The sequence below is a fragment of the Oncorhynchus gorbuscha genome, linkage group LG03 (assembly GCF_021184085.1).
Source record: "Oncorhynchus gorbuscha isolate QuinsamMale2020 ecotype Even-year linkage group LG03, OgorEven_v1.0, whole genome shotgun sequence".
Taxonomy (NCBI): Eukaryota; Metazoa; Chordata; class Actinopteri; order Salmoniformes; family Salmonidae; genus Oncorhynchus; species Oncorhynchus gorbuscha.
Window position 1 is genome coordinate 341,323 of NC_060175.1, and position 27,575 is coordinate 368,897.

General features: G+C 41.6%; 1 protein-coding gene across 2 annotated transcripts in view; it reads left to right on the plus strand.

Moving 5' to 3' along the window:
• Positions 1–1,125: 1,125 nt before the first annotated feature.
• LOC124024026 (CCHC-type zinc finger nucleic acid binding protein-like) overlaps positions 1,126–27,575 on the plus strand; it is a 45,157-nt gene continuing 18,707 nt past the window's right edge. Inside the window, exons 1-2 of one of the 2 annotated variants that reach the window (XM_046338136.1) lie at positions 1,126–1,249; positions 11,100–11,214. In XM_046338136.1, the coding sequence (XP_046194092.1) occupies positions 11,112–11,214 (103 nt within the window). In that variant the 5' untranslated portion in view covers positions 1,126–1,249; positions 11,100–11,111. The remainder of the gene's footprint in view (positions 1,250–11,099; positions 11,215–27,575) is intronic. The other variant, XM_046338137.1, reaches the window with a different exon arrangement.

The following is a 27,575-nucleotide window of genomic DNA, read 5'->3' on the forward strand; positions in this document are numbered from 1 at the left end:
TCACAACCTGAATTCCTCCAGGAGGCAGTCCCAGATGGCCCTGGTCACCGAACTGTGCAGTGCCCTACATGGTAACTGTAGGCAATCATTTTGAAGGAATATCCAGTTACAAGGTATCTGTAGGAATATGGAAGATAATGTCTTTATTAGACTTTTACATTACCAGGTCATTGTGGATTACTAAAGTATAATATCTCTTATAACAAATCATGATAACATTGGATAGATATATGCATGTGCACACACATGAGAATGTGTAGCACTTGACAACAGAAGGATCATATCAAGGATAGTGTCACAAATGAAAACCATGTGAAGCTTGATGATTAAAAAAAATACTTTTTAACCTTTATTTAACTGGGCAAGTCAGTTAAGAATAAATTCTCATTTACAGTGACTGCCTACAATGGCCAAACCCGGACGATGCTGGGCCAAATGTGGGCTGCCATGTGGGACTCCCAATCACGGCAGTTTGTGATACAGCCTCGATTCAAACCAGGGACTGTGGTAATGGCTCTTGCACTGAGATGCAGTTCCTTAGACCGCTGCGCCACTCGGGAGCCTGAGTGGATGTAAATAAATGTAAATAGCGGAGTAGGGTATTTATTATAAGATGGTAGGGTATTTATTATAAGATGGTAGGGTATTTATTATAAGATGGTAGGGTATTTATTATAAGATGGTAGGGTATTTATTATAAGATGGTAGGGTATTTATTATAAGATGGTAGGGTATTTATTATAAGATGGTAGGGTATTTATTATAAGATGGTAGGGTATTTATTATAAGATGGTAGGGTATTTATTATAAGATGGTAGGGTATTTATTATAAGATGGTAGGGTATTTATTATAAGATGATAGGGTATTTGTTATAAGATGGTAGGGTATTTGTTATAAGATGGTAGGGTATTTATTATAAGATGGTAGGGTATTTATTATAAGATGGTAGGGTATTTATTATAAGATGGTAGGGTATTTATTATAAGATGGTAGGGTATTTATTATAAGATGGTAGGGTATTTATTATAAGATGGTAGGGTATTTGTTGTTATTTATTTTATTATTTGACGAAGAAAAAAAAGCTACGGCTAAGGGAGTTATAGTCCAGTCTAGTAGGTGGCGGTAATGCAACATTTATTGGATGCCAACCGCCGTTAAACCTCATCGAAGAAGGGCCGTGTGCAAACCGCGTGTGACGCAGAAAGGAGGGAGGGACCGATAACAAACAGGAACAGTTACGTAGCTGAGGTGAGTGGCTGCATTAAAGGACAGAAATCTCAACAATTACACAGTGGAAGATATGTTTAAAAAAACGTAAAATGTGTCGTACAGAGTCGCAGTCTGTCTGAAGTACGAACACAATGTAAATGCAAGGCGAGCTGTTTTTGTGGCTCCGTGACTAACTAACTAAACATTTTCTGACAGCGCACTTTGGCCTAATGCGTCAGCTGCACGCGGGAAAGACACAGGATTTAATTATTGATTTGCCAGTCCAGACATAGTCTCGAAAGAAATCTGGAAATATATTGCCCGCACATTTTTAGGTGATGTTGTAAAATTGATCTCTTTGTTTTGGTGTAGCTTCCCAATTAGCCTGTTAGTTAGCTATATTCAGGTGTATGTTATGGTCGAGTCCACGGCGTGGTGCGCGGTCCTGTTTAAAGGTTCCTAATGTAATGCGCACCACCGCGGGCACCTGGGCGACGTGGTCCGGGTCCATGTGGGAAATAGCTTCCTAATTATGTTGGAAGTTGGCTGTGAAAGATAATTAATTGCTAAGACATTGTCATATCATTTTATTGGTCGCATACACATATTTAGCAGTTGTTATTGCGGGTGTAGCCAAAATGCTTGTTCCTAGCTCCAGCAGTGTAGGTTAAATAAAACGGTGAATTGTTAGATATGACCTTTTATTTAACTAGGCAACAATATACAAATCTAGAAGTAAAATAATGGAATTAAGAAATATATAAATATAGCGGTTTTCCTTTATTTTCTAAATTGTAGAATAATAGTGAAGACATCAACACTATGAAATAACACACATGGAATCATGTAGTACCTAAAAAAGTGTTAAACAAATAGAAATATATTTTATATTTGAGATTCTTCAAAGTAGCCGCCTTGACAGCTTTGCACACTCTTGGCATTCTCTCAACCAGCTTCATGAGGTATTCACCTGGAATACATTTGAATTAACAGGTGTGCCTTGTTAAAAGTACATTTCTTTCTTTCCTTATTGCGTTTGAGCCAATCAGCTGTGCTGTGACAAGGTAGGTGTGGTACACAGAATATATTATGGCAAGAACAGCTCAGGGTAGCCTAGTGGGGCGGCAGGGTAGCCTAGTGGTTAGAGCGTTGGACTAGTAACCGGAAGGTTTGAAGTTCAAACCCCCGAGCTGACAAGGTCGTTCTGCCCCTGAACAGGCAGTTAACCCACTGTTCCTAGGCCGTCATTGAAAATAAGAATTTGTTCTTCACTGACTTGCCAAGTTAAATAAAGGTACAAATAAAATTTAAAAAAAGAAAGGACAAATGACATCATCAGTAATTTAAAACGTGGTCAGCCAATCTGGAACATTTCAAGAACTTTGAAAGTTTCTTTAAGTGCAGTCGCAAAAACCATCAAGCGCTATGATGAAACGGGGTCTCATGAGGACCACCACAGGAAAGGAAGACCCAGAGTTACCTCTGCTGCAGAGGATAAGTTCATTAGAGTTACCAACCTCAGAAATAGGTGACCTGGCCTCCAGTCACCTGACATCAACCCAATTTGAGATGGTTTGGTATGAGTTGGGCTGCTCCGTGAAGGAAAAGCAGCCAACAAGTGTTCATGAATTCAAGACTGTTGGAAAAGCATTCCGACTGAAGCTGGTTGAGAGAATGCCAAGAGTGACAGCTAAGCTGTCATCAAGGCAAAGGGTTGCTACTTTGAAGAATCGTTTCAGTTTTTTTGCGATCTTAGGCTTGTGTGCAGCTGCTCGGGCCATGGAAACCCATTTCATTTAAAAAAAAAATCTGTATTTAACTAGGCAAGTCAGTTAAGAACAAATTCTTATTTTCAATGACTGCCAAGGAACAGTGGGTTAACTGCCTTGTTCACAGGCATAACAGATTTTTATGTTGTCAGCTCGGGGGATTCGATCTTGAAACCTTTTGGTTACTAGTCCAATGCTCTAACCACTAGGCTACCTGCCGCCCCTTGTTCTTGTGCTGACGTTGCTTCCAAAGGTAGTTTGGAACTCGGTAGTGAGTGTTGCAGCTGAGGACAGACTATTTTTTACGTGCTACCCGCTTCAGCACTTGGCGGTCCCATTCTGTGAGCTTGTGTGGCCTACTACTTCTTGCTCCTAGACGTTTCAACTTCACAATACAGTGTACCGGGGCAGCTCTAGCAGGGCAGAAACGTTGTCACTGAGCTCTTGAGTGCGGGCCATTCTACTGCCAATGTTTGTTTATGGAGATTGCATGTCTGTGTTCTTGATTTTATACACCTGTCAGCAACGGGTGTGGCTGAAATAGCCAAATCCACTAATTTGAAGGGGTCTTCACACACACATTTTATAATATATATAATCACATTACATGACCAAAAGTATGTGAACGCCTGCTCGTCGAACATCTCATTTCAAAATCGTGGGCATTAATGGGGAGTTTTTTTGTGCAGATTTTGGCATATTCACATGAATATCTGTCGCTAATTGGATGGAAACCTAGCATCTGAAAACATCAGTGACAGAAACAGAGGAAAACTTTTGACCTTATTTCAGTTAAAGGATGTCTGATGACTGTAAAACACCCTCGGGACTTTCTCATGGGGTGGCAGCGTAGCCTAGTGGTTAGAGCGAAAGGTTGCAAGATCGAATCCCCGAGCTGACAAGGTACAAATATGTCGTTCTGCCCCTGAACAGGCAGTTAACCCACTGTTCCTTGGCCCTCATTGAAAATAAGAATTTGTTCTTAACTGACTTGCCAAGGTAAATAAAGGTAAAATAAAAAAAATACTTGTTGGAAATACAATGTCACATCACTCTTACTTTGGTAGACTGAGGAATAACCATCGTCAAGAGTAAATATGAACACACTGATTTTGGCGGGCTTCATTAAGGCTGTCCCACACAATTGAACGTTCTACGCATGGCACTTGCTTTACATTTGTGCTCATAGCATAAATATCATAACATACAGTATTGGGATTATTAGACATGTTTAACGACTTCCACATCCATATTTTCAAATGATTTCTGTGTTTTGACGACCACATTATTGACATTTAGTGAAAATAGATTTGATCACTGCTTTTCTCACAAAGGTTCCATTGTTTGTTGTGTCACTTAACACCCTACTATTGGACAAATTCAGGTAGGCCTCTTCCCGTTTCGCTTGCTAACGTTTCGCAACAGAATCTGCGGTATGAATACGCCTGTCATGCTGCTACACGTATGCTTGCCAGAAGCTAGCTAGCTACCTACCTACCACTCTGACAGTTAAATTCACCAGGCTTCAGAACCCTATGGGGATAGAAGATTCTCTCTAACCCAGATGTTAGTTTGGTGAGCTACGCAGACTGTCCCTGGGAGATTGTTATAGGTGCTTGTGCTGTGAGGAATCCACCCATAGCTGGTGGTGCTGTGAGGAATCCACCCATAGCTGGTGTTGCTGTGAGGAATCCACCCATAGCGGGTGTTGCTGTGAGGAATCCACCCATAGCTGGTGTTGCTGTGAGGAATCCACCCATAGCTGGTGTTGCTGTGAGGAATCCACCCATAGCTGTTGTGTTCCACCCATAGCTGGTGGTGCTGTGAGGAATCCACCTATAGCTGGTGTTGCTGTGAGGAATCCACCTATAGCTGGTGTTGCTGTGAGGAATCCACCTATAGCTGGTGTTGCTGTGAGGAATCCACCTATAGCTGGTGTTGCTGTGAGGAATCCACTCATAGCTGGTGGTGCTGTGAGGAATCCACTCATAGCGGGTGGTGCTGTGAGGAATCCACCTATAGCTGGTGTTGCTGTGAGGAATCCACCTATAGCGGGTGTTGCTGTGAGGAATCCACTCATAGCTGGTGGTGCTGTGAGGAATCCACCCATAGCTGGTGTTGCTGTGAGGAATCCACCCATAGCTGGTGGTGCTGTGAGGAATCCACCTATAGCGGGTGTTGCTGTGAGGAATCCACTCATAGCTGGTGGTGCTGTGAGGAATCCACCCATAGCGGGTGGTGCTGTGAGGAACCCTTGAAAAAGAAAAGGAGTGCTTCACATTCTACGAGCTCAGATGCAATCATTTAATAACCTAATACCCAACGTTTCCACAGACAAGCTGTCTTCAGGGTATAATGACAAACACTTGTGGGTCACTAGTTTATATAGTGTCAAAGGACACACGGGTGTCTGTAATCATGGCCGGGTGTGACCTGATATCATTGGTTAATTCTAAGATATAAAAATAACATACAAAAAACAAATTAATAGCATATGATCATAGATACCATTTGGCTACATAGGCCTACAAACATTTACAATGAATAGCAAAATCACAATCACAAGAATGGCTTCAGATCAAAGTCTACGTTGAGACCGAAGGGAGCAAAGGGTCTTTAAATTTAAAAAAAGATCCATGCAGCCTCTCCTTTTAACAATAAATTGTCGAGGTCACCCCCTCCTGGGGAGGGTGACATGCCGATATAACGTAGGGACAAAATCGAATGGTTTTCTTCCAAAAAGTGGTCCGCAACTGTTTATGTTGAGTTTTTGCACGATGCTCCCACATTCGTACTTTTAATTTGTGCTTTGGTTTACCGACATAATTTTGACCACAAGGACAAGTTATAAGATAAATAACTGCCTTAGTGGAGCACGTAATAACACCTTGGATTGGGATCTGGTTCCCTGTTTGGGGGTGTTTGAAGGATCTACATTTTATAAGTGCCATTGCATTGATCACAGCCATGACACTTGCAGTTTCCATCTGGTAGAGGCGCAAATAGACGTTGTGCAGGGATTAGAGGTCGACCGATTAATCGGAATGGCCTATTTAATTAGGGCCGATTTCGTAACAATCGGAAATCTGTATTTTTGGGCGCCGATTTGCTGTTTAAATGTATTTATTTTTAAAAATTATTATTTTTTATACCTTTATTTAACTAGGCAAGTCAGTTAAGAACACATTCTTATTTTCAATGGCGACCTAGGAACGGTGGGTTAACTGCCTTGTTCAGGGGCAGAATGATACCTTTTCACCTTGTCAGCTCGGGGGATCCAATCTTGCAACCTTACAGTTAACTATTCCAACGTAAAAACGACCTGACTCTCTCTCGTTGCACTACACAAGGAGACTTGCCTGTTACGTGAATGCAGTAAGCCACGGTAAGTTGCTAGCTAGCATTAAACTTATCTTATAAAAAAACAATCAATCATAATCACTAGTTAACTACACATGGTTTTTATTTTATTTTACCTTTATTTAACTAGGAAAGTATTACTAGATATTATCTAGTGTGTCCTGCGTTGCATATAATCTGACTGAGCATACAAGTATCTAAGTATCTGACTGAGCGGTGGTAGGCAGAAGCAGGCGTGTAAACATTCATTCAAACAGCACTTTCGTGCGTTTTGCCAGCAGCTCTTCCTTGTGCGGTCAAGCATTGCGCTGTTTATGACTTCAAGCCTATCAACTCCCGAGATGAGGCTGGTGTAACCGAAGTGAAATGGGTAGCTAGTTAGCGTGCGCTAATAGCGTTTCAAACGTCACTGGCTCTGAGCCTTCTAGTAGTTGTTACCCTTGCTCTGCATGGGTAACGCTGCTTCGAGGGTGGTTGTTGTCGTTGTGTTCCTGGTTCGAGCCCAGGGATGAGCGAGGAGAGGGACGGAAGCTATACTGTTACACTGGCAATACTAAAGTGCCTATAAGAACATCCAATAGTCAAAGGTTAATGAAATACAAATGGTATAGAGAGAAATAGTCCTATAATTCCTATAATAACTACAACCTAAAACTTGTTACCTGGGAATATTGAAGACTCATGTTAAAAGGAACCACCAGCTTTTCATACAGTGGGGTAAAAAAGTATTTAGTCAGCCACCAATTGTGCAAGTTCTCCACTTAAGAAGATGAGAGAGGCCTTCATCATAGGTACACTTAAACTATGACAGACAAAATGAGAAGAAAAAAAATCCAGAAAATCACATTGTAGGATTTTTAATGACTAAATACTTTTTTGCCCCACTGTATGTTCTCATGTTCTGAGCATCAAACTGAAACATTACCTTTCTTACATGGCGCATATTGCACTTTTACTTTCTTCTCTAACACTTTGTTTTTGCATTATTTAAACCAAATTTAACATGTTTCATTATTTACTTGAGGCTAAATTTATTTTATTGATGTATTATATTACGTTAAAATAAGTGTTCATTCAGTATTGTTATAATTGTCATTATTACAAATACATTTTTTAAAAGTCGTCCGATTTAATCGGTATTTGCTTTTTTTGGGGCCTCCAATAATCGGTATCGGCGTTGAAAAATCATAATCAGTTGACCTCTAGCAGGGATATTTTGGGGTGGTATATCAGTTTACCAATTGATCTCTGCAATTTCTGCCCCGTGAGAATATGAACAAGGGGAGAGTCCGAAAACACATTACCAATACGGTCATCAGATCTTAGAATGTGCCGATGTTTGAATGGTTACCTTAATTTGTTCAGAGCACTTTGAATAGTGGGTAGTTAGAACTGTTGGATTCTGGGTTAAACTTAGAACATTGCTATGCTAGAGACATGATACACCAGAAGTAAGACTATAGTATCTGATGGGTGATAGAGACTGGTTTTTACATCAGAAGTTAATGATTATCTCTAGGAACCAGATGGCTTTGAAATGTGCTGAGTAGACGGGAGGAAGTCACAGGATTGCTATGGGGGATACGGATGAAGGTATTTGGATTAGGCATCAAGGGGGTTGAGGTAAGGTCAGATCCCCTTAGGCTAATAAACCATTGTTTCTCCCTTATCGCGTCGTCTTCCTGTCGAACCACAAAATATGTAAGGATTGGAGAGAAGGAGGAGGGCTTAAATTGGAGTGTATATACTTGTGGTGATGGAAACATGTTTTGTCTATAATGCAGCTGTATTGATCCTCTGGGAAGAATAAACTTGGTTAAGCTTTCATAATGTCCGTTGAGTTTTACTCAAAGAATGAGAATTTAACAGCACGTAAGACTGCTTCTTTTTACGAGACTGTCCTTGAAAGAGATGTCTCAATTTGTTTTGAATCTTCTCAATGGCAGTATTAATCTGACCGTTTTTGTACCCCCTCTCCTTGAATTTTCTTTGCGTCTCAGTGAAGAACCCACCTATAAAACCCACCTATAAAAGCTCCTGTAGCTTCAGAGAGCCTATTCCACTCTGGTTGAGCTGAAGAGGTGTAGTAACCAGAGCATGTAAGCAGAGTTGAGAGGTTGGAAACCCCGCTCACCGCTTCATGTGCTTTCCTACCAGTCTGCTAAAAAATGATCGATGGCAGTTATGATATCGTTTAGAATTTACAAAGAAATACATTGTGACACAATAGGCTGGTAGGGACAAAAAGCGCTCAGAATTTCGTTGTATTAAATCATTATAGGATATACATTACGCATATAGGCTGTGACTTACTTAGAATTAAATGAAAATTACTTTTTTTTAAATAAATTTGCTCAACACCCTTCAGATCCACTGGGGGATGCTCAACACCCTTCAGACCCACTGGGGGGATGCTCAACACCCTTCAGATCCACTGGGGGGGGATGCTCAACACCCTTCAGACCCACTGGGGGGGATGCTCAACACCCTTCAGACCCACTGGGGGGATGCTCAACACCCTTTAGATCCACTGGGGGGATGCTCAACACCCTTTAGATCCACTGGGGGATGCTCAACACCCTTCAGATCCACTGGGGGGGATGCTCAACACCCTTCAGAGCAAAGATGCAGAGTTGTTAAAAAAAATGTATTCTATATGTAGGCCTAAAGGTTTTTAGGAAAAATAATCCAATCAAAACAGAAATATCATTAAACGCGGGAATATGCCAGGCATATTGCACCAAAATCAATTATGTCCTATTGTATAGAATGAAAATGAAATGTTTTTAGTGATCAGATTTTTTGTTTAAATACTTTGCTACAATGACACTTATCTACCCACCTCATTCCTTTCTTTTGGGATACGTGTCTTTTCAGATTCCACAATAATTCTTTAGTCATGAATACTACATCACCGTACTCCCTCTTGCTCATGGTCCTCATCTTTGTTAATCACCTTGATTTAGCACGTGTTTTTCGTTAGGAAAAGATTTAGTGAACTCAATGAGAGTAGCTAAAGCAAGGGGCAATAGCAGCACACAAATAGACTACCGATGCATGCTGGGCCGGGCATGTCGTGAGGTCCTGAAGTGAGTGCTACTGGAGCGAAATTGGAGCAGGTGAGAAAGCCGATGCTCCATCCTTTGGGAATCCTGCTCCTTGCTCTGCTCCAACCCCGCTCACATACTCTAAGGTTATCTGTGTCTCTCTCAGGTTGTAGGGTTAGTGATCTGACTATGTCTGTCTCTCTCTCAGGTTGTAGGGTTAGTGATCTGACTATGTCTGTCTCTCTCTCAGGTTGTAGGGTTAGTGATCTGACTGTCTGTCTCTCTCTCAGGTTGTAGGGTTAGTGATCTGACTGTCTGTCTCTCTCTCAGGTTGTAGGGTTAGTGATCTGACTGTCTCTCTCTCAGGTTGTAGGGTTAGTGAAATGACTTTGTCTGTCTCGCAGGTTGTAGGGTTAGTGATCTGACTGTCTCTCTCGCAGGTTGTAGGGTTAGTGATCTGACTGTCTGTCTCTCAGGTTGTAGGGTTGGTGATCTGTCTGTCTGTCTCTCAGGTTGTAGGGTTAGTGATCTGACTGTCTCTCTCGCAGGTTGTAGGGTTAGTGATCTGACTGTCTCTCTCGCATGTTGTAGGGTTAGTGATCTGACTGTCTCTCTCTCAGGTTGTAGGGTTAGTGAAATGACTATGTCTGTCTCTCTCTCAGGTTGTAGGGTTAGTGATCTGACTGTCTGTCTCTCTCTCAGGTTGTAGGGTTAGTGATCTGACTATGTCTGTCTCTCTCTCAGGTTGTAGGGTTAGTGATCTGACTATGTCTGTCTCTCTCTCAGGTTGTAGGGTTAGTGATCTGACTATGTCTGTCTCTCTCTCAGGTTGTAGGGTTAGTGATCTGACTGTCTGTCTCTCTCTCAGGTTGTAGGGTTAGTGATCTGACTGTCTCTCTCTCAGGTTGTAGGGTTAGTGAAATGACTTTGTCTGTCTCGCAGGTTGTAGGGTTAGTGATCTGACTGTCTCTCTCGCAGGTTGTAGGGTTAGTGATCTGACTGTCTGTCTCTCAGGTTGTAGGGTTGGTGATCTGTCTGTCTGTCTCTCAGGTTGTAGGGTTAGTGATCTGACTGTCTCTCTCGCAGGTTGTAGGGTTAGTGATCTGACTGTCTCTCTCGCATGTTGTAGGGTTAGTGATCTGACTGTCTCTCTCTCAGGTTGTAGGGTTAGTGAAATGACTTTGTCTGTCTCTCAGGTTGTAGGGTTAGTGAAATGACTGTCTGTCTCTCAGGTTGTAGGGTTAGTGATCTGACTGTCTGTCTCTCAGGTTGTAGGGTTAGTGAAATGACTTTGTCTGTCTCTCAGGTTGTAGGGTTAGTGAAATGACTTTGTCTGTCTCTCAGGTTGTAGGGTTAGTGATCTGACTGTCTGTCTCTCAGGTTGTAGGGTTAGTGAAATGACTGTCTGTCTCTCAGGTTGTAGGGTTAGTGATCTGACTGTCTGTCTCTCAGGTTGTAGGGTTAGTGAAATGACTGTCTGTCTCTCAGGTTGTAGGGTTAGTGATCTGACTGTCTGTCTCTCAGGTTGTAGGGTTAGTGATCTGACAGTCTGTCTCTCAGGTTGTAGGGTTAGTGATCTGACTGTCTGTCTCTCAGGTTGTAGGGTTAGTGATCTGACTGTCTGTCTCTCAGGTTGTAGGGTTAGTGAAATGACTGTCTGTCTCTCAGGTTGTAGGGTTAGTGAAATGACTTTGTCTGTCTCTCGGATTGTAGGAACACGTGGAGATGAGTAGTAATGAGTGTTTTGGATGCGGCCACACCGGCCACTGGATCAAGAACTGTCCGAATGCCGGGCGGGGACGAGGCAAGGGCCGCGGGAGGGGGAAAGGTAAGGTACTGACTACATTACAGGGTAGTGATCAATAGATGGGGAAAGGTAAGGTACTGACTACATTACAGGGCAGTGATCAATAGATTGGGAAAGGTACTGACTACATTACAGGGCAGTGATCAATAGATTGGGAAAGGTACTGACTACATTACAGGGTAGTGATCAATAGACAGGGTAAGATACTGACTACATTACAGGGTAGTGATCAATAGATGGGGAAAGGTAAGGTACTGACTACATTACAGGGTGGTGATCAATAGACTGGGAAAGGTACTGACTACATTACAGGGTAGTGATCAATAGATGGGGAAAGGTAAGGTACTGACTACATTACAGGGTAGTGATCAATAGATGGGGAAAGGTAAGGTACTGACTACATTACAGGGTAGTGATCAATAGATGGGGAAAGGTAAGGTACTGACTACATTATAGGGTAGTGATCAATAGACAAGGTAAGATACTGACTACATTACAGGGTGGTGATCAATAGATGGGGAAAGGTAAGGTACTGACTACATTACAAGGTAGTGATCAATAGATTGGGAAAGGTACTGACTACATTACAGGGTAGTGATCAATAGACGGGGAAAGGTAAGGTACTGACTACATTACAGGGTAGTGATCAATAGACTGGGAAAGGTACTGACTACATTTACAGGGTAGTGATCAATAGACGGGGAAAGGTACTGACTACATTACAGGGTAGTGATCAATAGATGGGGAAAGGTACTGACTACATTACAGGGTAGTGATCAATAGACTGGGAAAGGTACTGACTACATTACAGGGTAGTGATCAATAGACGGTGAAAGGTACTGACTACATTACAGGGTAGTGATCAATAGATGGGGAAAGGTACTGACTACATTACAGGGTAGTGATCAATATATGGGGAAAGGTAAGGTACTGACTACATTACAGGGTAGTGATCAATAGATGGGGAAAGGTACTGACTACATTACAGAGTAGTGATCAATAGACGAGTAAGGTACTGACTACATTACAGGGTAGTGATCAATAGATGGGGAAAGGTACTGACTACATTACAGGGTAGTGATCAATAGACAGGGAAAGGTACTGACTACATTACAGGGTAGTGATCAATAGAAGGGGAAAGGTAAGGTACTGACTACATTACAGGGTAGTGATCAATAGATGGGGAAAGGTAAGGTACTGACTACATTACAGGGTAGTGATCAATAGACGGTGAAAGGTACTGACTACATTACAGGGTAGTGATCAATAGACAGGGAAAGGTACTGACTACATTACAGGGTAGTGATCAATAGACTGGGAAAGGTACTGACTACATTACAAGGTAGTGATCAATAGATGGGGAAAGGTACTGACTACATTACAGGGTAGTGATCAATAGACAGGGAAAGGTACTGACTACATTACAGGGTAGTGATCAATAGATGGGGAAAGGTAAGGTACTGACTACATTATAGGGTAGTGATCAATAGATGGGGAAAGGAAAGGTACAGACTACATTACAGGGTAGTGATCAGTAGATGGGGAAAGGTAAGGTACTGACTACATTACAGGGTAGTGATCAATAGATGGGGAAAGGTAAGGTACTGACTACATTACAAGGTAGTGATCAATAGATGGGGAAAGGAAAGGTACTGACTACATTACAGGGTAGTGATCAATAGATGGGGAAAGGTAAGGTACTGACTACATTACAGGGTAGTGATCAATAGACGGGGAAAGGTACTGACTACATTACAGGGTAGTGATCAATAGACTGGTAAAGGTACTGACTACATTACAGGGTAGTGATCAATAGATGGGGTAAGGTACTGACTACATTACAGGGTAGTGATCGATAGATGGGGAAAGGTAAGGTACTGACTACATTACAGGGTAGTGATCAATAGACAGGTTAAGATACTGACTACATTACAGGGTAGTGATCAATAGATGGGGTAAGGTACTGACTACATTACAGTGTGGTAATCAATAGACTGGGAAAGGTACTGACTACATTACAGGGTAGTGATCAATAGACTGGTAAGGTACTGACTACATTACAAGGTAGTGATCAATAGATGGGGAAAGGTACTGACTACATTACAGGGTAGTGATCAATAGATGGGGAAAGGTAAGGTACTGACTACATTACAGGGTGGTGATCAATAGATGGGGAAAGGTAAGGTACTGACTACATTACAAGGTAGTGATCAATAGACTGGGAAAGGTACTGACTACATTTACAGGGTAGTGATCAATAGACGGGGAAAGGTAAGGTACTGACTACATTACAGGGTAGTGATCAATAGATGGGGAAAGGAAAGGTTCTGACTACATTACAGGGTAGTGATCAGTAGATGGGGAAAGGTAAGGTAATGACTACATTACAGGGTAGTGATCAATAGATGGGGAAAGGTAAGGTACTGACTACATTACAGGGTGGTGATCAATAGACTGGGAAAGGTACTGACTACATTACAAGGTAGTGATCAATAGATTGGGAAAGGTACTGACTACATTACAGGGTAGTGATCAATAGACTGGGAAAGGTACTGACTACATTTACAGGGTAGTGATCAATATACGGAGAAAGGTAAGGTACTGACTACATTACAGGGTAATGATCAATAGATGGTGAAAGGTACTGACTACATTACAGGGTAGTGATCAATAGATGGGGAAAGGTAAGGTACTGACTACATTACAGGGTAGTGATCAATATATGGGGAAAGGTAAGGTACTGACTACATTACAGGATAGTGATCAATAGATTGGGAAAGGTACTGAGTACATTAGAAGTTAGTGATCAATAGACGGGAAAGGTACTGACTACATTACAGGGTAGTGATCAATAGATGGGGAAAGGTACTGACTACATTACAGGGTAGTGATCAATAGACGGTGAAAGGTACTGACTACATTACAGGGTAGTGATCAATAGACTGTGAATGGTAAGGTACTGACTACATTACAGGGTAGTGATCAATAGACAGGGAAAGGTAAGATACTGACTACATTACAGGGTAGTGATCAATAGACTGGGAAAGCTACTGACTACATTACAGGGTAGTGATCAATAGACGGTGAAAGGTACTGACTACATTACAGGGTAGTGATCAATAGACAGGGAAAGGTACTGACTACATTACAGGGTAGTGATCAATAGACTGGGAAAGGTACTGACTACATTACAAGGTAGTGATCAATAGATGGGGAAAGGTACTGACTACATTACAGGGTAGTGATCAATAGACAGGGAAAGGTACTGACTACATTACAGGGTAGTGATCAATAGACAGGGAAAGGTACTGACTACATTACAGGGTAGTGATCAATAGATGGGGAAAGGTAAGGTACTGACTACATTACAGGGTAGTGATCAATAGATGGGGAAAGGAAAGGTACAGACTACATTACAGGGTAGTGATCAGTAGATGGGGAAAGGTAAGGTACTGACTACATTACAGGGTAGTGATCAATAGATGGGGAAAGGAAAGGTACAGACTACATTACAGGGTAGTGATCAGTAGATGGGGAAAGGTAAGGTACTGACTACATTACAGGGTGGTGATCAATAGACTGGGAAAGGTACTGACTACATTACAGGGTAGTGATCAATAGACTGGGAAAGGTACTGACTACATTACAGGGTGGTGATCAATAGATGGGGAAAGGTAAGGTACTGACTACATTACAAGGTAGTGATCAATAGATTGGGAAAGGTACTGACTACATTACAGGGTAGTGATCAATAGACTGGGAAAGGTACTGACTACATTACAGGGTGGTGATCAATAGATGGGGAAAGGTAAGGTACTGACTACATTACAAGGTAGTGATCAATAGATTGGGAAAGGTACAGACTACATTACAGGGTAGTGATCAGTAGATGGGGAAAGGTAAGGTACTGACTACATTACAGGGTAGTGATCAATAGATGGGGAAAGGTAAGGTACTGACTACATTACAAGGTAGTGATCAATAGATGGGGAAAGGAAAGGTACTGACTACATTACAGGGTAGTGATCAATAGATGGGGAAAGGTAAGGTACTGACTACATTACAGGGTAGTGATCAATAGACGGGGAAAGGTACTGACTACATTACAGGGTAGTGATCAATAGACTGGTAAAGGTACTGACTACATTACAGGGTAGTGATCGATAGATGGGGAAAGGTAAGGTACTGACTACATTACAGGGTAGTGATCAATAGACAGGTTAAGATACTGACTACATTACAGGGTAGTGATCAATAGATGGGGTAAGGTACTGACTACATTACAGTGTGGTAATCAATAGACTGGGAAAGGTACTGACTACATTACAGGGTAGTGATCAATAGACTGGTAAGGTACTGACTACATTACAAGGTAGTGATCAATAGATGGGGAAAGGTACTGACTACATTACAGGGTAGTGATCAATAGATGGGGAAAGGTAAGGTACTGACTACATTACAGGGTAGTGATCAATAGATGGGGAAAGGAAAGGTACTGACTACATTACAGGGTAGTGATTAGTAGATGGGGAAAGGTAAGGTACTGACTACATTACAGGGTAGTGATCAATAGATGGGGAAAGGTAAGGTACTGACTACATTACAGGGTGGTGATCAATAGACTGGGAAAGGTACTGACTGCATTACAGGGTAGTGATCAATAGATGGTGAAAGGTAGTGACTACATTACAGGGTATTGATCAATAGACAGGGAAAGGTACTGACTACATTACAGGGTGGTGATCAATAGATGGGGAAAGGTAAGGTACTGACTACATTACAAGGTAGTGATCAATAGACTGGGAAAGGTACTGACTACATTTACAGGGTAGTGATCAATAGACGGGGAAAGGTAAGGTACTGACTACATTACAGGGTAGTGATCAATAGATGGGGAAAGGAAAGGTTCTGACTACATTACAGGGTAGTGATCAGTAGATGGGGAAAGGTAAGGTAATGACTACATTACAGGGTAGTGATCAATAGATGGGGAAAGGTAAGGTACTGACTACATTACAGGGTGGTGATCAATAGACTGGGAAAGGTACTGACTACATTACAAGGTAGTGATCAATAGATTGGGAAAGGTACTGACTACATTACAGGGTAGTGATCAATAGACTGGGAAAGGTACTGACTACATTTACAGGGTAGTGATCAATATACGGAGAAAGGTAAGGTACTGACTACATTACAGGGTAATGATCAATAGATGGTGAAAGGTACTGACTACATTACAGGGTAGTGATCAATAGATGGGGAAAGGTAAGGTACTGACTACATTACAGGGTAGTGATCAATATATGGGGAAAGGTAAGGTACTGACTACATTACAGGATAGTGATCAATAGATTGGGAAAGGTACTGAGTACATTAGAAGTTAGTGATCAATAGACGCGGAAAGGTACTGACTACATTACAGGGTAGTGATCAATAGATGGGGAAAGGTACTGACTACATTACAGGGTAGTGATCAATAGACGGTGAAAGGTACTGACTACATTACAGGGTAGTGATCAATAGACTGTGAATGGTAAGGTACTGACTACATTACAGGGTAGTGATCAATAGACAGGGAAAGGTAAGATACTGACTACATTACAGGGTAGTGATCAATAGACTGGGAAAGCTACTGACTACATTACAGGGTAGTGATCAATAGACGGTGAAAGGTACTGACTACATTACAGGGTAGTGATCAATAGACAGGGAAAGGTACTGACTACATTACAGGGTAGTGATCAATAGACTGGGAAAGGTACTGACTACATTACAAGGTAGTGATCAATAGATGGGGAAAGGTACTGACTACATTACAGGGTAGTGATCAATAGACAGGGAAAGGTACTGACTACATTACAGGGTAGTGATCAATAGACAGGGAAAGGTACTGACTACATTACAGGGTAGTGATCAATAGATGGGGAAAGGTAAGGTACTGACTACATTACAGGGTAGTGATCAATAGATGGGGAAAGGAAAGGTACAGACTACATTACAGGGTAGTGATCAGTAGATGGGGAAAGGTAAGGTACTGACTACATTACAGGGTAGTGATCAATAGATGGGGAAAGGAAAGGTACAGACTACATTACAGGGTAGTGATCAGTAGATGGGGAAAGGTAAGGTACTGACTACATTACAGGGTGGTGATCAATAGACTGGGAAAGGTACTGACTACATTACAGGGTAGTGATCAATAGACTGGGAAAGGTACTGACTACATTACAGGGTGGTGATCAATAGATGGGGAAAGGTAAGGTACTGACTACATTACAAGGTAGTGATCAATAGATTGGGAAAGGTACTGACTACATTACAGGGTAGTGATCAATAGACTGGGAAAGGTACTGACTACATTTACAGGGTAGTGATCAATAGACGGAGAAAGGTAAGGTACTGACTACATTTACAGGGTAGTGATCAATAGACGGAGAAAGGTAAGGTACTGACTACATTACAGGGTAGTGATCAATAGATTGGGAAAGGTACTGACTACATTACAGTGTAGTGATCAATAGATGGGGAAAGGTACTGACTACATTACAGGGTAGTGATCAATAGACTGGGAAAGGATTGACTACATTACAGGGTAGTGATCAATAGACGGGGAAAGGTACTGACTACATTACAGGGTAGTGGTCAATATATGGGGAAAGGTAAGATACTGACTACATTACAGGGTAGTGATCAATTGATGAGGAAAGGTACTGACTACATTACAGGGTAGTGATCAATAGACGGTGAAAGGAACTGACTACATTACAGGGTAGTGATCAATAGACAGGGAAAGGTACTAACTACATTACAGGGTAGTGATCAATAGATGGGGAAAGGTACTGACTACATTACAGGGTAGTGATCAATAGATGGGGAAAGGTACTGACTACATTACAGGGTAGTGATCAATAGATGGGGAAAGGATAAGGTACTGACTACATTACAGGGTAGTGATCAATAGACGGGGAAAGGTAAGGTACTGACTACATTACAGGGCAGTGATCAATAGATGGTGAAAGGTACTGACTACATTACAAGGTAGTGATCAATAGATTGGGAAAGGTACTGACTACATTACAGGGTAGTGATCAATAGACTGGGAAAGGTACTGACTACATTTACAGGGTAGTGATCAATAGACGGAGAAAGGTAAGGTACTGACTACATTTACAGGGTAGTGATCAATAGACGGAGAAAGGTAAGGTACTGACTACATTACAGGGTAGTGATCAATAGATTGGGAAAGGTACTGACTACATTACAGTGCAGTGATCAATAGATGGGGAAAGGTACTGACTACATTACAGGGTAGTGATCAATAGACTGGGAAAGGATTGACTACATTACAGGGTAGTGATCAATAGACGGGGAAAGGTACTGACTACATTACAGGGTAGTGGTCAATATATGGGGAAAGGTAAGATACTGACTACATTACAGGGTAGTGATCAATTGATGAGGAAAGGTACTGACTACATTACAGGGTAGTGATCAATAGACAGCGAAAGGAACTGACTACATTACAGGGTAGTGATCAATAGACAGGGAAAGGTACTAACTACATTACAGGGTAGTGATCAATAGATGGGGAAAGGTACTGACTACATTACAGGGTAGTGATCAATAGATGGGGAAAGGTACTGACTACATTACAGGGTAGTGATCAATAGATGGGGAAAGGATAAGGTACTGACTACATTACAGGGTAGTGATCAATAGACGGGGAAAGGTAAGGTACTGACTACATTACAGGGCAGTGATCAATAGATGGTGAAAGGTACTGACTACATTACAGTGTAGTGATCAATAGATGGGGAAAGGTACTGACTACATTACAGGGTAGTGATCAATAGATGGGGAAAGGATAAGGTACTGACTACATTACAGGGTAGTGATCAATAGACGGGGAAAGGTAAGGTACTGACTACATTACAGGGTAGTGATCAATAGATGGTGAAAGGTACTGACTACATTACAGGGTAGTGATCAATAGACAGGGAAAGGTACTAACTACATTACAGGGTAGTGATCAATAGATTGGGAAAGGTACTGACTACATTACAGTGTAGTGATCAATAGATGGGGAAAGGTACTGACTACATTACAGGGTAGTGATCAATAGACTGGGAAAGGATTGACTACATTACAGGGTAGTGATCAATAGACGGGGAAAGGTACTGACTACATTACAGGGTAGTGGTCAATATATGGGGAAAGGTAAGATACTGACTACATTACAGGGTAGTGATCAATTGATGAGGAAAGGTACTGACTACATTACAGGGTAGTGATCAATAGACGGTGAAAGGAACTGACTACATTACAGGGTAGTGATCAATAGACAGGGAAAGGTACTAACTACATTACAGGGTAGTGATCAATAGATGGGGAAAGGTACTGACTACATTACAGGGTAGTGATCAATAGATGGGGAAAGGTACTGACTACATTACAGGGTAGTGATCAATAGATGGGGAAAGGATAAGGTACTGACTACATTACAGGGTAGTGATCAATAGACGGGGAAAGGTAAGGTACTGACTACATTACAGGGCAGTGATCAATAGATGGTGAAAGGTACTGACTACATTACAGGGTAGTGATCAATAGACTGGGAAAGGTACTGACTACATTACAGGGTGGTGATCAATAGATGGGGAAAGGTAAGGTACTGACTACATTACAAGGTAGTGATCAATAGATTGGGAAAGGTACTGACTACATTACAGGGTAGTGATCAATAGACTGGGAAAGGTACTGACTACATTTACAGGGTAGTGATCAATAGACGGAGAAAGGTAAGGTACTGACTACATTTACAGGGTAGTGATCAATAGACGGAGAAAGGTAAGGTACTGACTACATTACAGGGTAGTGATCAATAGATTGGGAAAGGTACTGACTACATTACAGTGTAGTGATCAATAGATGGGGAAAGGTACTGACTACATTACAGGGTAGTGATCAATAGACTGGGAAAGGATTGACTACATTACAGGGTAGTGATCAATAGACGGGGAAAGGTACTGACTACATTACAGGGTAGTGGTCAATATATGGGGAAAGGTAAGATACTGACTACATTACAGGGTAGTGATCAATTGATGAGGAAAGGTACTGACTACATTACAGGGTAGTGATCAATAGACGGTGAAAGGAACTGACTACATTACAGGGTAGTGATCAATAGACAGGGAAAGGTACTAACTACATTACAGGGTAGTGATCAATAGATGGGGAAAGGTACTGACTACATTACAGGGTAGTGATCAATAGATGGGGAAAGGTACTGACTACATTACAGGGTAGTGATCAATAGATGGGGAAAGGATAAGGTACTGACTACATTACAGGGTAGTGATCAATAGACGGGGAAAGGTAAGGTACTGACTACATTACAGGGCAGTGATCAATAGATGGTGAAAGGTACTGACTACATTACAGTGTAGTGATCAATAGATGGGGAAAGGTACTGACTACATTACAGGGTAGTGATCAATAGATGGGGAAAGGATAAGGTACTGACTACATTACAGGGTAGTGATCAATAGACGGGGAAAGGTAAGGTACTGACTACATTACAGGGTAGTGATCAATAGATGGTGAAAGGTACTGACTACATTACAGGGTAGTGATCAATAGACTGGGAAAGGTACTGACTACATTACAGTGTAGTGATCAATAGATGGGGAAAGGTACTGACTACATTACAGGGTAGTGATCAATAGATGGGGAAAGGTACTGACTACATTACAGGGTAGTGATCAATAGATGGGGAAAGGTAAGGTACTGACTACATTATAGGGTAGTGATCAATAGACAGGGTAAGATACTGACTACATTACAGGGTGGTGATCAATAGATGGGGAAAGGTAAGGTACTGACTACATTACAGGGTAGTGATCAATAGACAGGGTAAGATACTGACTACATTACAGGGTGGTGATCAATAGACTGGGAAAGGTACTGACTACATTACAGGGTAGTGATCAATAGACTGGTAAGGTACTGACTACATTACAAGGTAGTGATCAATAGACGGGGAACGGTATGGTGCTGACTACATTACAGGGTAGTGATCAATAGACGGGGAAAGGTACTGACTACATTACAGGGTAGTGATCAATAGATGGGGAAAGGTAAGGTACTGACTACATTACAGGGTAGTGATCAATAGACAGGGTAAGATACTGACTACATTACAGGGTGGTGATCAATAGACTGGGAAAGGTACTGACTACATTACAAGGTAGTGATCAATAGACGGGGAACGGTATGGTGCTGACTACATTACAGGGTAGTGATCAATAGACGGGGAAAGGTAAGGTACTGACTACATTACAGGGTAGTGATCAATAGATGGGGAAAGGTACTGACTACATTACAGGGTAGTGATCAATAGACGGGGAAAGGTACTGACTACATTACAGGGTAGTGATCAATAGATGGGGAAAGGTACTGACTACATTACAGGGTAGTGATCAATAGACTGGGAAAGGTACTGACTACATTACAGGGTAGTGATCAATAGATGGGGAAAGGTAAGGTACTGACTACATTACAGGGTAGTGATCAATAGATGGGGAAAGGAAAGGTACTGACTACATTACAGGGTAGTGATTAGTAGATGGGGAAAGGTAAGGTACTGACTACATTACAAGGTAGTGATCAATAGATGGGGAAAGGTAAGGTACTGACTACATTATAGGGTGGTGATCAATAGACTGGGAAAGGTACTGACTACATTACAGGGTAGTGATCAATAGATGGTGAAAGGTAGTGACTACATTACAGGGTAGTGATCAATAGACAGGGAAAGGTAAGGTACTGACTACATTACAGGGTGGTGATCAATAGATGGGGAAAGGTAAGGTACTGACTACATTACAAGGTAGTGATCAATAGATTGGGAAAGGTACTGACTACATTACAGGGTAGTGATCAATAGATGGGGAAAGGTAAGGTACTGACTACATTACAGGGTAGTGGTCAATAGACTGGGAAAGGTACTGACTACATTTACAGGGTAGTGATCAATAGACGGGGAAAGGTAAGGTACTGACTACATTACAGGGTAGTGATCAATAGACTGGGAAAGGTACTGACTACATTACAGGGTAGTGATCAATAGATGGGGAAAGGTACTGACTACATTACAGGGTAGTGATCAATAGACTGGGAAAGGTACTGACTACATTACAAGGTAGTGATCAATAGATGGGGAAAGGTACTGACTACATTACAGGGTAGTGATCAATAGATGGGGAAAGGTAAGGTACTGACTACATTACAGGGTAGTGATCAATAGACGGGGAAAGGTACTGACTACATTACAGGGTAGTGATCAATAGACTGGGAAAGGTACTGACTACATTACAGGGTAGTGATCAATAGATGGTGAAAGGTAGTGACTACATTACAGGGTATTGATCAATAGACAGGGAAAGGTACTGACTACATTACAGGGTGGTGATCAATAGATGGGGAAAGGTAAGGTACTGACTACATTACAAGGTAGTGATCAATAGACTGGGAAAGGTACTGACTACATTTACAGGGTAGTGATCAATAGACGGGGAAAGGTAAGGTACTGACTACATTACAGGGTAGTGATCAATAGATGGGGAAAGGAAAGGTTCTGACTACATTACAGGGTAGTGATCAGTAGATGGGGAAAGGTAAGGTAATGACTACATTACAGGGTAGTGATCAATAGATGGGGAAAGGTAAGGTACTGACTACATTACAGGGTGGTGATCAATAGACTGGGAAAGGTACTGACTACATTACAAGGTAGTGATCAATAGATTGGGAAAGGTACTGACTACATTACAGGGTAGTGATCAATAGACTGGGAAAGGTACTGACTACATTTACAGGGTAGTGATCAATATACGGAGAAAGGTAAGGTACTGACTACATTACAGGGTAGTGATCAATAGATGGTGAAAGGTACTGACTACATTACAGGGTAGTGATCAATAGATGGGGAAAGGTAAGGTACTGACTACATTACAGGGTAGTGATCAATATATGGGGAAAGGTAAGGTACTGACTACATTACAGGATAGTGATCAATAGATTGGGAAAGGTACTGAGTACATTAGAAGTTAGTGATCAATAGATGGGGAAAGGAAAGGTTCTGACTACATTACAGGGTAGTGATCAGTAGATGGGGAAAGGTAAGGTAATGACTACATTACAGGGTAGTGATCAATATATGGGGAAAGGTAAGGTACTGACTACATTACAGGGTAGTGATCAATAGATGGGGAAAGGTACTGACTACATTACAGGGTAGTGATCAATAGACGGTGAAAGGTACTGACTACATTACAGGGTAGTGATCAATAGACTGTGAATGGTAAGGTACTGACTACATTACAGGGTAGTGATCAATAGACAGGGAAAGGTAAGATACTGACTACATTACAGGGTAGTGATCAATAGACTGGGAAAGCTACTGACTACATTACAGGGTAGTGATCAATAGACGGTGAAAGGTACTGACTACATTACAGGGTAGTGATCAATAGACAGGGAAAGGTACTGACTACATTACAGGGTAGTGATCAATAGACTGGGAAAGGTACTGACTACATTACAAGGTAGTGATCAATAGATGGGGAAAGGTACTGACTACATTACAGGGTAGTGATCAATAGACAGGGAAAGGTACTGACTACATTACAGGGTAGTGATCAATAGACAGGGAAAGGTACTGACTACATTACAGGGTAGTGATCAATAGATGGGGAAAGGTAAGGTACTGACTACATTACAGGGTAGTGATCAATAGATGGGGAAAGGAAAGGTACAGACTACATTACAGGGTAGTGATCAGTAGATGGGGAAAGGTAAGGTACTGACTACATTACAGGGTAGTGATCAATAGATGGGGAAAGGAAAGGTACAGACTACATTACAGGGTAGTGATCAGTAGATGGGGAAAGGTAAGGTACTGACTACATTACAGGGTGGTGATCAATAGACTGGGAAAGGTACTGACTACATTACAGGGTAGTGATCAATAGACTGGGAAAGGTACTGACTACATTACAGGGTGGTGATCAATAGATGGGGAAAGGTAAGGTACTGACTACATTACAAGGTAGTGATCAATAGATTGGGAAAGGTACTGACTACATTACAGGGTAGTGATCAATAGACGGAGAAAGGTAAGGTACTGACTACATTTACAGGGTAGTGATCAATAGACGGAGAAAGGTAAGGTACTGACTACATTACAGGGTAGTGATCAATAGATTGGGAAAGGTACTGACTACATTACAGTGTAGTGATCAATAGATGGGGAAAGGTACTGACTACATTACAGGGTAGTGATCAATAGACTGGGAAAGGATTGACTACATTACAGGGTAGTGATCAATAGACGGGGAAAGGTACTGACTACATTACAGGGTAGTGGTCAATATATGGGGAAAGGTAAGATACTGACTACATTACAGGGTAGTGATCAATTGATGAGGAAAGGTACTGACTACATTACAGGGTAGTGATCAATAGACGGTGAAAGGAACTGACTACATTACAGGGTAGTGATCAATAGACAGGGAAAGGTACTAACTACATTACAGGGTAGTGATCAATAGATGGGGAAAGGTACTGACTACATTACAGGGTAGTGATCAATAGATGGGGAAAGGTACTGACTACATTACAGGGTAGTGATCAATAGATGGGGAAAGGATAAGGTACTGACTACATTACAGGGTAGTGATCAATAGACGGGGAAAGGTAAGGTACTGACTACATTACAGGGCAGTGATCAATAGATGGTGAAAGGTACTGACTACATTACAGGGTAGTGATCAATAGACTGGGAAAGGTACTGACTACATTACAGGGTGGTGATCAATAGATGGGGAAAGGTAAGGTACTGACTACATTACAAGGTAGTGATCAATAGATTGGGAAAGGTACTGACTACATTACAGGGTAGTGATCAATAGACTGGGAAAGGTACTGACTACATTTACAGGGTAGTGATCAATAGACGGAGAAAGGTAAGGTACTGACTACATTTACAGGGTAGTGATCAATAGACGGAGAAAGGTAAGGTACTGACTACATTACAGGGTAGTGATCAATAGATTGGGAAAGGTACTGACTACATTACAGTGTAGTGATCAATAGATGGGGAAAGGTACTGACTACATTACAGGGTAGTGATCAATAGACTGGGAAAGGATTGACTACATTACAGGGTAGTGATCAATAGACGGGGAAAGGTACTGACTACATTACAGGGTAGTGGTCAATATATGGGGAAAGGTAAGATACTGACTACATTACAGGGTAGTGATCAATTGATGAGGAAAGGTACTGACTACATTACAGGGTAGTGATCAATAGACGGTGAAAGGAACTGACTACATTACAGGGTAGTGATCAATAGACAGGGAAAGGTACTAACTACATTACAGGGTAGTGATCAATAGATGGGGAAAGGTACTGACTACATTACAGGGTAGTGATCAATAGATGGGGAAAGGTACTGACTACATTACAGGGTAGTGATCAATAGATGGGGAAAGGATAAGGTACTGACTACATTACAGGGTAGTGATCAATAGACGGGGAAAGGTAAGGTACTGACTACATTACAGGGCAGTGATCAATAGATGGTGAAAGGTACTGACTACATTACAGTGTAGTGATCAATAGATGGGGAAAGGTACTGACTACATTACAGGGTAGTGATCAATAGATGGGGAAAGGATAAGGTACTGACTACATTACAGGGTAGTGATCAATAGACGGGGAAAGGTAAGGTACTGACTACATTACAGGGTAGTGATCAACAGATGGTGAAAGGTACTGACTACATTACAGGGTAGTGATCAATAGACTGGGAAAGGTACTGACTACATTACAGTGTAGTGATCAATAGATGGGGAAAGGTACTGACTACATTACAGGGTAGTGATCAATAGATGGGGAAAGGTACTGACTACATTACAGGGTAGTGATCAATAGATGGGGAAAGGTAAGGTACTGACTACATTATAGGGTAGTGATCAATAGACAGGGTAAGATACTGACTACATTACAGGGTAGTGATCAATAGACTGGGAAAGGATTGACTACATTACAGGGTAGTGATCAATAGACGGGGAAAGGTACTGACTACATTACAGGGTAGTGGTCAATATATGGGGAAAGGTAAGATACTGACTACATTACAGGGTAGTGATCAATTGATGAGGAAAGGTACTGACTACATTACAGGGTAGTGATCAATAGACGGTGAAAGGAACTGACTACATTACAGGGTAGTGATCAATAGACAGGGAAAGGTACTAACTACATTACAGGGTAGTGATCAATAGATGGGGAAAGGTACTGACTACATTACAGGGTAGTGATCAATAGATGGGGAAAGGTACTGACTACATTACAGGGTAGTGATCAATAGATGGGGAAAGGATAAGGTACTGACTACATTACAGGGTAGTGATCAATAGACGGGGAAAGGTAAGGTACTGACTACATTACAGGGCAGTGATCAATAGATGGTGAAAGGTACTGACTACATTACAGTGTAGTGATCAATAGATGGGGAAAGGTACTGACTACATTACAGGGTAGTGATCAATAGATGGGGAAAGGATAAGGTACTGACTACATTACAGGGTAGTGATCAATAGACGGGGAAAGGTAAGGTACTGACTACATTACAGGGTAGTGATCAATAGATGGTGAAAGGTACTGACTACATTACAGGGTAGTGATCAATAGACTGGGAAAGGTACTGACTACATTACAGTGTAGTGATCAATAGATGGGGAAAGGTACTGACTACATTACAGGGTAGTGATCAATAGATGGGGAAAGGTACTGACTACATTACAGGGTAGTGATCAATAGATGGGGAAAGGTAAGGTACTGACTACATTATAGGGTAGTGATCAATAGACAGGGTAAGATACTGACTACATTACAGGGTGGTGATCAATAGATGGGGAAAGGTAAGGTACTGACTACATTACAGGGTAGTGATCAATAGACAGGGTAAGATACTGACTACATTACAGGGTGGTGATCAATAGACTGGGAAAGGTACTGACTACATTACAGGGTAGTGATCAATAGACTGGTAAGGTACTGACTACATTACAAGGTAGTGATCAATAGACGGGGAACGGTATGGTGCTGACTACATTACAGGGTAGTGATCAATAGACGGGGAAAGGTACTGACTACATTACAGGGTAGTGATCAATAGATGGGGAAAGGTAAGGTACTGACTACATTACAGGGTAGTGATCAATAGACAGGGTAAGATACTGACTACATTACAGGGTGGTGATCAATAGACTGGGAAAGGTACTGACTACATTACAGGGTAGTGATCAATA